A 14355-nucleotide genomic window follows, 5' to 3' on the forward strand; every position below is an offset into this window, starting at 1 on the left:
AATTTATGCTAGAAAAGAAGTAACTGCAAACATTTTTAGGCAAATGATGACTATGAAAGATTTTATTTAAACTAAATTATTTTTTAAAGGTTTTGCTCCATGCCCTGGAATCATTTACATATTTTTTTCCTTTTTCTGATGTAGGGCAATGTGATAGATTCAAGTTTAGATCTTGAAGATTACAATTAACATACAAGGAAAGAATTTATCCCATGCTTATGATCGCAGGGTGGCCTGTAGGTGATTGGCAACTCACACAAAAGATTAGTATTTCAGCCTCCATTATCCTTTCCACCTCTTTCATCTGAGGGTGTTTACTGAGATAATGAGAGTCAAAGTCACACTCATGTGAGGGTGTTTAGGGTGGTAATAAGAGTCATAGTCACTTAGGCCCCTAACAATAGCTGATAAACAGCAGGAGCTAAGAAAACAGCAGATGCAAAGTTGTGCTTCCATTTTTAGATACAGTGGATCTTCTTTACTCATGGACTCCATATTTGTAAATTATCTTACTTGCTAAAATTTATATATAACCCCAAAATCTAACACTCACGGTGTGTTAAATAACCTTTGTTCAGGCATGAGTTACAGTGATATGTGGCTGTGGCTTCACTGTTAATGGATCAATATATATTTTAAAAGGTGTTTTAAACAGAAACACACATAAAACAATTGATCAGTTGGTGGAAATGTTGTGACCAGAGGGTGTCAGGAACCTAGCTCTGTATTCTCCCTAGACCATGGAATACAACTACCACGAATAATGAGAACTGACTATATTTTATTTGCTGCTCAACCTTTACTTGACAGCTATGGTCCCCAACAATGTAGACTATATATCCATCAGAAAAGAAAATACAGCTGAGCACAGTGGCTTGCACCTATAATCCCAGCTACTCAGAAAACTGAGGTGGAAGGATCACTTGACCCCAGGAGTGTAAGGTCGCAGCAAGCTATGATGGCACCCCTGCACTCCAGCCTGGGCAACATAGCCAGACCCCATCTCTAAAAAATAAATAAACAAACAAACAAAATAAAGACATATAAAAACCTACTTTTTTTGTGTGTGTGAGGTTTTTTTTTTTTTTTGAGATGGAGTTTCACTGTGCGCCCAGGCTGGAGTGCAGTGGCGCAATCTCAGCTCACCACAACCTCCGCCTCCTGGGTTCAAGCGATTCTCCTGCCTCAGCCTCCCAAGTAGCTGGGATTATAGGCATGCACTACCACACTCGGCTAATTTTTGTATTTTTAGTAGAGACAGGGTTTCACCATGTTGGCCAGGCTGGTCTTGAACTCCTGACTTCAAGTGTGATCCACCCACCTCGGCCTCCCAAAGTGCTGGGATTACAGGTGTGAGCCACCGCGCCTGGCCTAAAAACCTACTTTATTATTAAAGAGTATGTCAGCAGAGGCTTAACCAAGTGGGGAGGGGATAGTGGGTGCAAACTGACTCCCCTCTCCTGCATCAATTATCTCCTTTAATCTTTATAATAATTCTATGAAGTAGGCTTTGTTATTCTCATTTTACAGATGAGGACAATACAGCCCTGAGTGGTTAAAATATGTATTAAAAGTCGAACACTAGGAAGTGGTGAAGGTGAACTTCAAATAAGGGAATGCCTAACTTACTGTACCACACCTCTGACCCATATGATGGGCACTGCTGCCTCACTGGGCCATTTGGCTCTGGGAACAATGTGGCTCTCCGGCTGCCCATGAGAAACCTAAACCTAACACAAACACATTAACTCCGGGGTTTCCAAGACTGAAATTTCCTTTTACCCGCTCTACCCCCCAGCCAAATATATTAGAGATTTGTAACCAGAATATGTCAACTGAGGCATCAAAACCTTATTAGAGAATTTAGAAGGCATCAGTATAGTTTCTTTATTCAAGAAAAGCATAAGTTCTACCCAAAAAGAACGAAACCAAATAGAAAAATTTGCCCATGATTACACATTTAAAATTTCTCAGAATTAATGTACTGATAAATATGTTGTAATAAAAATATATGATTAATATATTCCAGTTACATTTTCTCAAGTCTATTGGAAAAAATATGTGAAGTATTAGGTTGGCACAAAAGCAACTGAGGTTTTTGCCATTGAAAATAAAGGCCAAAACCGCAATTACTTTTGCGCCAACCTAAATATATAGTCTGAAATGGAATAATAAATAGTATTAAATAATTAATAGTACCAAGCACAGTGTCTTTCATAAAGTAGGCATTCGACAAGTTTACCAAACACATAGACCTATATATTCTACTTTGGTCATATCTAAGTATATTTTATTACTCTGAGTAAGCCATTAAACACACACACACACACCTTCCTCCCAAAATTCAGGAGGCGAAACATCTAAAAGTAGGCAAAGAATACTATTTAGTATTTTGGTCATAAAATGTTCTCTGAAAGAAATGAGAATCTTTAAAACTGTGCTTAAGGAGCTACAGGATGAAAAATGCAAATACCTGTGAACACACAGACACACATTCGCCAGAATAAACAAAATCTGCTCAACCACCAAGGCCAATGTCTAGAATTTGTAAATATTCAAATGCGGCACTTCATTTTATAAGTAAGAAAGACGTGACAAGTAAAAGGGCAAGTAAAAATTTATTCAGAAATTAAATATCAGCATTCATGGGTTTGGCCTAATACGACTAGCGTAAGTTTGGTCCAATTTCCTATATATGCACTGATGATCCTAACAATGATCTGGAGTTGATGAAGAACTCCAGTGTGATATATGAATGGTATGATGTAAATGTAGGAATACTATATTAGAAAGTGAAAACTTATTAACCCCTATGGAAACTTCCAGTTAACTAAAATTATTCATTCTCTAATAATTTAGCATAAATAGGAATTTACCCTATTATTTTACTAAAATTATCAATTTTATTGATAATTTAAATATTAGTAATACACTTTATAGATGAAATGTTTTACTTTCCAACTTCCTCAAACTTCAGTATAGAGATGGTACATATAAATAAGGAAATACAGAATCAGCAATTTAAAAAATCATTAGAAGTACTATCTCCTTTACAATTAAATGAGGTAGCACATGGTAGCCAAGTCTAAAATATCCAAATCCCACATATGATTGTTAATCACTAAGTCTTGTTTTTCCATGTACTATAGATCCTTTGATAGTTTCAGCTTCCATTTACATCTCAAGATAATACTGTAAGATACAGGATAAAAAATCATATATTCAACTTCACTACTTTTTATACATTCTCGTTGAAGTTTTGGTAGAAAAGAAAGATGTAATCCTTGGTGAAATACGGCTACAAATGACAGTTGTTCACTGATATAATTTAGTTAAAAGTTAAGAATCAGAGATTTTCTAAAATATTTGCTTTGGTCTTAAATGCTAAGCATACCAAAATACAACTGGCAATCTCCAACTTGCAAATATCATTGTTTCAAAAATTCATTTTTATATATTAATTGATTGGCCGTCAAAGAATATTTTCCAATATTTTGAAGGACCATTAAGTCTCTGGGTCAATCTAAAAAGTCCCCTATGGTTTAGACCACACTTGACATATGAAATATAAACCTAATAGTTTGATATGATTCTCCCATATCAAACTCCCATTTATAACATTGTTTCTCTTTATTTTTATTTTTTAAAAAGTAGAGACGGGATCTCAATGTTGCTGTTTTTATTTATCTATCTAATCCTGAAATCAGTTAGTGTTTGTCTCCCATAGGTGTCTATCTCCAAAAAAGGGACATGGGGCACCGATTCTCACATTTACTTAATGTCCTTTACATTCTAAAGTGGCCTGCAGGATAGAAACTTCCTGTGGTGAATAAAAAGAATGGCGTTACGAACTCTCGTCATTCACATCCTTTCCATTTCATGGCATAATATTCAAATTTATTTGAATGCTTATAAAGATTTTCTTAAAAAAAAAAACTCAAAAGATCAATTGAAAGGGCAAAATAACAGTATTTTATCAACACTCCCCTGGCCCCCATTACCTCCTATTTTCTTCCACAAACTAATTAGCTTTATAGACCCAGGTTATTCTTCATTCCCATCTCACATTTAAGAGATAATAAATTTTCAAAAATATCACAATTTTAAAAGTTAAAGTATAGGGAACTTATTAATTAAAATGAAGAAATTACTCCAGTCACATATTCCTGCTGAATCTTTATCTTTCATAACACTTTTTAAGACTGGTGATTAGAGGCTAGCAAAGGATTTTCATAAACAAAACAGATAGCGAAGTAGATAAAAACTGGAAAACTTGCAATTTACTGCATTTAGGAATGGGGTCTAAGCAATAATCTAATCAAGAATGAAAGCAGTCAAAAGAAAGACATTTAAAATAACTATAGTAGTAATTTTCACACCAAGTATGGCAGTCTCTAAGTTAATGTTATTTTAAATATGTTTCAGTTTGGAATGACTAAACCTGTTGATAAAAACATGAAAATATTATGACATTTAGCTGACAGCACACACAATAAACCTCTGTTACAAAGTGACCAAGTCATAGTATGCAAAATATACAACCTATAAACCCAGAAAGTTCTACAGTAAGTATACAGAGGAGACACGGGTTGGTTTCACCCTTATCGAAAATTTGATTCAGATAGTAAGTAAAACATGGTTCCAACATGGAAAAACAATAACTCTGTGGTCTCTTATTGAATAAGTAATACTAGAAAGAAGGTAGACACAAGGAAAAGAGGCCTGTTAGTGTGGCCACCCCCGCCTAGACCAATCTAGAGACCTGAATGTGAGTCCAGGTTGAGTAATCTTCAAATGGCACTGAGCCTTCACACCTTCTATACCTATAAAATGAGAGGGTCAGCCTGGTCACAGTCTAAAGTCTAAACCTTTAATCTTTTTTTTTTTTTTTTTTTTTGAGACAGAGTCTTGCTCTGTCACTCAGGCTGGAGTGCAGTGGCATGATCTCAGCTGCGACCTCCGCCTCATAGGTTCAAGCAATTCTTGTGCCTCAGCCTCCTAAGTAGCTGGGATTACAAGCACCCACCACCACACCAGCTAATTTTTTTTTTTTTTTTGAGACGGAGTCTCGCTCTGTCGCCCAGGCTGGAGTGCAGTGGCGCAATCTCGGCTCACTGCAAGCTCCGCCTCCCGGGTTCAAGCCATTCTCCTGCCTCAGCCTCTCTGAGTAGCTGGGACTACAGGCGCCCGCCACCACAACCAGCTAATTTTTTTGTATTTTTAGTAGCGACGGGGTTTCACCGTGGTCTCGATCTCCTGACCTCGTGATCCGCCCGCCTCGGTCTCCCAAAGTGCTGGGATTACAAGCGTGAGCCACCGCGCCTGGCCTCACACCAGCTAATTTTTTGTATTTTTTGTAAAGACGGATTTCACCATGTTGGCCAGGCTGGTCTCGAACTCATGGCCTCAAGTGATCTGCCTGCCTTGGCCTCCTAAAGTGCTGGAACTGTAGGCGTGAGCCAGGGCACCCAACCTAAACCTTTAACTCTAAATCTTTAACTCTAAAGGAAGTCCCTTTATAAGTTTGTGACCAATTAATTAATAGGATACTATGCTTTTGTGTCCATTAGTAAAATGCAACAAATTAATCCAAACCACTCAACTATGACTAAAAGATTACATCCAAGCCACTGCATAATAGCATGGCAAAGCTGCAATGTAACAAAGAAAAAGATGCTGCATTTGGCATGCACCAGTGCTAAGGTGAAACGCAGCCAATTGCTATGTTTTATGAGGCCACTTACCATTCTTGTTCAAAGACTCAAGTCATAAGCAACACAGAATTATTATGAAAAGAGTATCTAGATAATTCAAACCAATTAGTGAAAAATCATTTATTTCATGTAGAGAAAATAGTATTATTTGAAAAATTCACTGGTTTTGGTGTTATATAAACACATTCTGGTTTTGGATATAGTAAAAGCAGAGTTAGTATAAAATGACTGATCACAAGGCTTTTTTATATTTGCTAAGAAACTAGTATATTAATTACCTTCATTTTGAAGTGACAAATACTTATAATGTAGACAAAGAACGTTATATTTGTATTTTTTACATCAAAAATATATTAAGAAATAAAATAGCTTTCTGAAGCAGTTTAAAAGGGCAGTCAATAAATATTTAAATATTTAGGAATAATTTAACTCAGTTGAAATGATCTATCATTAACCCAGAAGAGTAGCAGATACAATTCCTAAAAAGTACTGTCTTTCTCTGCTGTATAACAAAATTACTTGCTGTATCATTATGACCACCATCTTCTTCAGTAAATACTTATTAAGCTTTGGTCCTATGTGCAAACTATTCATATTAAGGTTACATGAAATAAAAGATACAGTCCCTAGAGCTGAGAACCTTACAGTCAAATTACAAAAACAAAGTATATTTATAAACACAATAAACAGTATTTGCAAGTTTGCATTATTAAGAATCAAGTAAGAGGTACCAACAATCAATGCTAATGCACAGCAAGGGAAGCCCAACAAGGGTAGTTGGTTAGGACAGTTTCAGTAGAAGAGCCATAAGCTGGGTATTAAATAAGAGGACTTGGTGCTAAGCACAGAAAACACAAAAGAAACTACTTCCTGCTGTTTGGGAACTTACACTGTACCATATATTAGTTATGTCTATACTAGTTAAGTGATAAACAGACTCTGTATCAAAAGTGCAATCAACTAAAGAGGCATTTGATAAGCAGCTAACATAACAAGGTATTAAAAGGGAAGTTTCTGCTGAGAACCAAAGACAATAGAAATGACATTCCAAAGCAGCTGCCAGAACATTCTCGAAAATGTCAAGAGGCAGTCTAAACAAGAGTGCTGAGATGTGTTACTTTCTACCCTCACCACTAGTGAGGTGGCGCTTCAAGAAGATTACAGAGTAGGTTTCAGAGATTTCCCTAGGCAGAGCTGTGGTAACAGGGGCCTGTGTCTTCAAGGGGTAAGGGTGGAAGATGCTGTCTCACACCTAAAGCCTAGGGAAAAAGGCTTTGGGTAAATGACTTGAAGAACTTGACATGTGCCTCAAGCACTCTGAAGAACATGCTAACCTGGTACCTGATTAATCCCTGGAAAATCTAAAGCATGAGAAGCTGCATGAAGAGGCATGTGAGAACAAGAGAGAGGGCTGAACTGGGACACTGGCAGAGTTTGTGCAAAGAATGAGTGTTCCCTATGTGGCGTCTACGGAAGAGTGAACAACCTGGGGTAGGATCACACAAGTCCGTGCAAGAGGGGTATCTAGAGTTTGCAGAGACCTCAGCAAAGTGGAGGTGAAGGTACTGCTAGCTCCAAGAGGCTGAGGAAGGAGTAAGCAACCAATCAGAGCATAAGGGAACTCTCACTGTCAAGGAATTGAGGTGAAAATCTAGAGCCACTGAGGTGGGAGGTAGAGGATTCACCAGTGAAAGAATAAGCTTTAAACATTTGCAACGGCTACAAAAGCACTGCAACTAGATCACCAGCCAGCTTCTTCACTAATCAAGTAAAAGTTTGCTGCCCCTCTTTACTCTTTTCACTTCTTCCTTGTCCAACTTTGGAAGGGTGAGAAACCAGAACTGGGAAGACAAAGCAGGAAGAGTAGAAAAACCAGGTAAGAAGTAAAAAGGCAATAATACCCACTTCCCCAGTTACTGGTTTCCCCCTTGCAAGAGACAGAGCAAGAGACCAGTTAAGGGAGAAGCTTCATCTTTATTTTAGGCTTGGTCTGCAGTTTTTACTTGTTGGTACTGGGCATTTTAGTTTTAATAATCAAATTGAGACTTTTGTGACTTTGTTACTGAAGGATGATTTGTATTATCTAAGAGCAACCAGAAAAATTAAGTTAATCGATGGCAGAGGATGAACCAGTCTCAAAGAATAAATTGAAAGAGACAAAAAGGGAAAAAAAGTAATTTGAAAGTGACAAAAAAAAGCTTTTATAATTACATCCCACAAGGCCTGCTTTTCAACCTGATATCCTGAAAAGTCAACACAGTGGAGAGCACAGAAGTATACAAATATGGTCTTATAAAACATAATTGAATCCATCCAGCTTCACTGCCTATCTTGAGATAGTTCAGCCATTAACATTTGCAGAAACTTGCTATAACATAGCTCAAGAATCTAACATTAATTCTTAAAACTTGACATGAGTGACCCAAATATGCTAGACTTCCTTTAAAAGGCAGAGACTGTGTCTTGCTCCCTGCTGTATCTGTAACATTTCCCAAAGTCTCCCTTACATAAAAAGTGCTTAAAGAATTGGTGTTCTCCTTACCATGAGAAGGCAGCTATGTTAGGCTCTTACGAAATAGGATATGAACAAATATGCATACAGCAAAGACTGCTTTTTAGTTAAAAATATATTGAGCTTCGCTATGGGCAAAATTATAATATATATTACTTTTCATGCTTATCCTTTCATAGCCAGCCAAATCTTTGAAACATGCACAATGTATTTTCAGTACATTCCACCACAATGCAGAATAAATGTGAAACCTTTAAACTTTGATATTCGAAGGAGAAAAAACTACTACTATATATACATTTTTAAAGAGTTTAGCAGAAAACCCTCAAAATAAGTACACTATCACACAACGCTGTTAAATGCAGAATGGTTTAAAAGGAGAGAAACATTTTTAAAATATCCATATTTTATTAATACTCATATTAGTATATGCCTTTTCAGTGAGTGACAGCCTGAATGAAGAGCCTACTATGTGCCACTACAACTCTGTAAAATAGGTATTATCATCCCTATTTTAAAGATTAGGAAACTGAGGCTCAGTGTTTAATGGCTTGCTCAAGGTCACAATAGTAGCAAGAGGTGGAGTGAGAATTTTAACTCAGTGTGTCAGGCTTCCACACTGCTCTTAAGTGTGCTGCTGCTATAATGCTGAAGAGTTGAGTTCTATTGACTTCTTTCCAAAAGAAATAAAATCCAACTTTAATTGTTACGTTTACAGTGTACAATTATGAAATATTAGTCATTGTCAAGTTCCAACCATAGTTGGAACACACCTCTGCCAATATGAATAAACTCTTCATGAGTAAAAATTCTATATGGCAGATAAGTAGTAAAGTTCATAACAGTCCCTCTCTCTCTATGTTTATATACACTCATGATGTCATACTTATGGTATAGTATTTACAATAAGTGTACATGACTGTAAAATTTGACAACTTTCAAAATGGTTTATAAAGAAAGCAAGTCTTACATGTTTGTAGAAACAGAAAGATGTTGGCTCCAACACAGTCCTATTATCAAACTGTTTCATTCTCAGGCCTTAGTAAATAAAGCCGGGATAATCCCTTGATATTTCAGTATATGTTAATGGTTCTTAATTGGAATGATTCTGTCTCAACTACCCTGCCCCCTCCTGCGAAAATTTGGTAATATCTGGAGGCATGTTTATTGTCATGACTGGGGGTAGGTGGGTGAGGGCAGCTACTAGTACCCACTTAGTAGTGCCAGGGATGCTGCTAAACATCCTATAATGCACAGGATATCCCACAATCAACGAGGAATTATCCAGTCCAAAATGTCAATAGTGTGACACTGAGAAACCTAGTATGAAGGATTAAATATCTTAAGTACTTAGCAGAGGGGGTGGAGAGTGTTTAGAGACTGTAACTACAAACACAAAACCAGAGAGTCCAAGTAACACTCATTAAAGATCAGATGAGGCATTCAAGTGGTGTGAGAGCACTGGCCTGAGAGCACCCTCTTGTCTCATTAGATACGAGGTGGGTAATGTAATGGGAGAAAATACCAGCTTCCAATCAATACGTCTACCTTTACCAGTGGTGCTGACTTATTTTTTTCTGATAAAAGAACAGGAAACTGAAAGTGTTAAGTAGAAAGAAAAAAAATGTACTGAAGAGCAACAGCATTTGTTAAACAGAACACAGTCCTACTACCAATTTACTGAGTTTTCCTATTACTTACAGTAGGGCTCTAGAGGGTTACATCTCAAATGAGAACAGTGGATGTTATGGACACATTATAAGAGAAAATCAGAATAAATATTCATGTGCTTCATTCAGGACATCAGTATTCGGAAGATCAAACACTAGTGCAGGAAACCTGGCTTTTAGACTCCAAATGTGTAAATGTTCTGATGATACACTACCATTCCTTCTTAGATCTTCCTTTCTCTGAATGCAATACTCTGACAAAAAAGGAAACAAAACACCGCACACACAACAACTTCTGAGACAGTGCTGAGATAAAACAAAAGACAAAAAAGAAAACTTCACAAGACGTTGAGTTTTACTGTTATGTACCTGTAACTTTTCTTTTGCTCTTCCATTTGTGCTCTCCTTTTGTAGTCCTTTTATGTTATCTTTTCTATCCTCAATCACATTTCTTCACTAAAATCTTTTTATTCTTTTTTCATCCTTTTTTCCCTCCTATTTCCTTCCTTTCCTCTCTTCCGAATCTCATGTCTTACTTCACTCTCTCAAAAGTGCCAACCAGCAATGGGATTATATGAGAACTTTAGAGTTGAGTCAGACGCAGAGGCTATCTAGCAGTAACCCCCACGATGCCCATCTCTCTTCAGCATAGCAACTCTCCTAACAAGCTGTTAGGAGATAGCTTAAACACATTAAGGTATATCACCTTTCTTAACTTTCAGACACCACAAATCACTTCTTACCAATAGGTATTGCTAGATTGCTGGTGAGCTCTAAGCAGAGCAACATAACAAATATGAATTGCCCTTGCTTCACAGATACCAATTCCTTCTGATTATCAACATTTATTAACTTAGAAAAAAAGTTCACCGGCCAGGCGCGGTGGCTCACGCCTGTAATCCCAGCACTTTGGGAGGCCGAGGCGGGCGGATCACGAGGTCAGGAGATCAAGACCATCCTGGCTAACACAGTGAAACCCCGTCTCTACTAAAAACACAAAAAATTAGCCGGGCCTGGTGGTGGGCGCCTGTAGTCCCAGCTACTTGGGAGGCTGAGGCAGGAGAATGGCTTGAACCCGGGAGGCGGAGCTTGCAGTGAGCCGAGATTGCGCCACTGCACTCCAGCCTGGGCGACAGAGCGAGACTCCGTCTCAAAAAAAAAAAAAAAGAAAGAAAGAAAAAAAAGTTCACCTAAATTAGGTACAGTCCTAAACTACACGTGGCCGAATTTGAAGGCTATCTGCTCTTTGAAAATTATCCTTCGATAGACAAACATTGAACTAGATGCAGGCACAGTGTGAGATTCATCTAATAAGCCTTGTTTGACATTTTGTCAGGATAAGGAATGACTCATTAAATGCCCCAAATTGGCACTCAAGGTATGTTTTACCCTCCTACATTCCTCTGAAAGTTGATTCTCCGCTTAACTGAGTAACCAGTAAGATACTGTTTAATTCCGAGTCCTATTAGGTAAATACGGTACAGTACTTCAAATGGTACCGTAGTGTGATGCCTCGTAGAGCCCTGGCAGATGCATGGGAGCAACAGTAAAGTGATTTAGTATTGTGGAATAAAGGAACTAAATCCTAATTTGCTCTGTGCTGGTTTAGCCCAAAAGGGCAAGGAGGTGCAAGTCCCTTACGCGCACCGTGCCGCTGTGCTGTCTAGTTTAAATTTATGTTGCCAGCGTTCCACCAAAGTTTGCAGGGTTTTGGAGGTGTCTCCGGCTGTTGCTTCGGCGGAGGAGTCGAGTTCCCCTCGCTGCGGGCGCAGGGCGCACTGCCTCCCGGGGAGGCAGGTGAGTCCGGCGCGGCCCGCACGGGGTCGCCACCCGCCCCGCCGCTGCCCCCCTTACCTTGGTGAGCTGGGCGATTTTCTTGCTCATTTTCAGGTGCATCTCCTGGCTGTAGTCCATGCTGTGCCCAGCCAGCTGTGCGGTGGCCGGCGAGGGCGCGAATTTGGCCGCCCCGGCCGCCGAGCCGCCGTAATAGTGCTGCTGCCAGCTCATGCCCGGGGTCGCCATCTTCCCGACAGACCCCAGCCGGGGCACCTGTCCCCGCGCGTGGAGGCCGGCCCGCGGAGCAACGACGCCCGCGAGGCAAGAGTCGCGGCGGCCGCTTCCGGACCCGACACCCGGCGCCCCCCAGACTCGGCCGCAGGCGCCGTCCCGCCCGCGACCCCCGGGTCACCCCTGGAAGGGATGGGGCGGTCCCGCCGGCCCGAAGCCGCTGGGACAACGGCGCAGGGCAGATGCCTGGGGTTGGGCGGCGGCGGCAGGTGCCGGGCCAGCTCTTGCTGGCTCCTCAGCCCGCGGCCGGCGGAGGCGTCGAGGACAGCGCAGCTCCGCGGGTCCCGCTCGCAGCCCGCACCGAGGACTCGGCGAGGTTGCGGAGGTAGGAGGAGACTGGGCGGGCTGCGGCGGGGGTAGGCGGGGACATGGAGGAGGACGCGGGAGCCGCCGTTACCAGGGCGCGCGCGGGGACGGCGACGTCATTTCCCCGCAGCCAAGCCCCGCCCCGCCCCGCTCTGCCACCGCCGCCAGTCCCGCAACCTCGCAGCCAGTGCGGGCGCCTCGCGAGGTCGATCCGGGACCGTGCCGCCACTGCTTCCCCCGTGTGGCGGGGACCCGGCAGCCCAGCCCTGGCGGCGATCCCCGTGTAGCGCGCGTGAGGCCTGACGTAAAAAAAAAATTATCCCCAAGAAGACAGTACCTTAGTCACCTTCGGTTAGCAGAACGGGTGTCGATTTACAGACCCTTTCCACACGCGTCCTCGTGTGTGCAGGGCCCCAAGAAGTGGCTCTTCCCCAAGAAGAGAGGCAAGCCCAATCCAGAGACATGAGTAGTGAAGTAGCGAGGATTCCCTGGCCTGACCTTCCTTCCAATGGCACACAACTGATCGTGACACTGTCTTAGCCGCCCCTCTCCACCCCGAGTGCCCGGCCGCTGCTCCCAGTTCAGTGCTGAGTGTATGTGTGGAGGGAACACTCCTTTTCAGTCAGCTGGTGGAGCACCGCATAGCTACTTTCCCCCGGTGGAGCCCAAGACAAATAGATATGAAACTACTTGGCTGGAAATAAGTAAGAATAGGATCGTAGTGAAAGTAATGGTGAAAAAAACAGAAGATGGAACAAGACATCAGTGCTTTAAGGATTTGGAGCTGGGCCAAAATGTGTCATAACTTGTGCATTTTCGCCTTCCTAAATGTGTTATTCCCTACTGATTTTCTCTTATCTCTCTACTCCTGCAAGTCAAATGATTTTTTAAAAAAGTTTTTGTATCCTGCATTGAAGCATGTGAGTCATTTTAGGGCATGGATAATACTTTAAAAACATAGAATTGTACCTATTTTTTAAAAAATCTTATCTGCACGCAGCTTTGCAGAACCAAATTCCCCAACTCTATGTGATTTCTTTTTAGCATGCAAGTAGCCAAAATATAAATCTGAGAATATTAACAAACTGGAGAGCCGAATTAACAAAGATTGTCTGGATGTGACAACATCTCAACAAGGTGAAGATTTAATCGGACCCTGAAATACTTTCGGATCTGTTGGAATTCCTGAAAGGAAACTTGAAATTGGCTCTTTTCCCAGCTGCTAGGTACTCAGTCCCCCTTAAATAGACCTTCCAGGAAAAACGTTGTCTAGTTCCAAGGTTCTGAATGGAGCATATGGCCAGAAACAAATATCCTACAAATGTTGCTCTTTAAGCACTAATGATCAAATAAAATTAAAGAGAATTAGAAACTCGTGCTATTTCATCAAATTCTAGGCATGGAAGATTCACAGTCATTTTAGAACTCACGTTCTTTACGTTCTAAGCAGAAATGTATGCTCAAAAGACTCTCTCTGTTTCACTAAATTTGTATAGCCAAGTCTTGCTAGGACAAAGATGTTTTTGTTTTTGTCACTATGATAAAGTGGAAAGAGAGTAAGACTGGAAATAAGGAAATGAATGTGTAGCTTTAGTTGAGTCACCCAACCTGTTCACTCCTCAAGTGCTTCCGCTGAAAAGAGATGGTGTTACCAGCTCCTTCCAGCTCGGACTTGGTAATTAGAAGTTAGGACCCTGGTCCACTGGTAATTCGCTCTGAACTCCATCACATGAGTTTCCATCATCACTATGTGGCATAGCCCAAAAGGACCCTTTTCTTAAATACTATGCTCAAAAGACATCTGCTGTCACTTCATGAATTTAATATTTTTCCCCACGACAATGGGATAAAACAAGTCACAATTAAAATTATATTTAATTATAAATAATGAATAGAAACATACAGGTTGAGTATCCTTTATCCACAAAGCTTGGGACCCAAAGTGTTCTAGATTTCAGACTTTTTAGGATTTTGGAATATTTGCATTATACTTACTGGCTGAGATTCCCAAATCCAAAAATCTGAAATCCAAAATGTTCCAGTGAGCACTTCCTCTGAGTGTTGTGTTGGCACTCAACATTTCTGG

The 14355-nt window shown here is 40.5% G+C and overlaps 1 protein-coding gene across 10 annotated transcripts in view; it reads right to left on the reverse strand.

Annotated features, from left to right (window-relative positions):
• The window catches only part of FAM184A (family with sequence similarity 184 member A), a 122397-nt gene extending 110116 nt beyond the window's left edge, over positions 1–12281 (reverse strand). For 9 of the 10 annotated variants that reach the window (XR_009212480.1, XM_032157868.2, XM_032157852.2 and 6 more), the window contains exon 1: positions 11751–12063. Coding sequence is in view for 9 of the 10 variants with exons in the window: in XM_032157868.2 (XP_032013759.1) it covers positions 11751–11918 (168 nt within the window). In the remaining variant the exon portion in view is untranslated. Of the gene's footprint in view, positions 1–11750 lie in introns of all 10 variants that reach the window. The other variant, XM_032157831.2, reaches the window with a different exon arrangement.
• Positions 12282–14355: the final 2074 nt, after the last annotated feature.

This window comes from Hylobates moloch, unplaced genomic scaffold (genome assembly GCF_009828535.3).
Source record: "Hylobates moloch isolate HMO894 unplaced genomic scaffold, HMol_V3 SCAFFOLD_2, whole genome shotgun sequence".
Lineage (NCBI taxonomy): Eukaryota > Metazoa > Chordata > Mammalia > Primates > Hylobatidae > Hylobates > Hylobates moloch.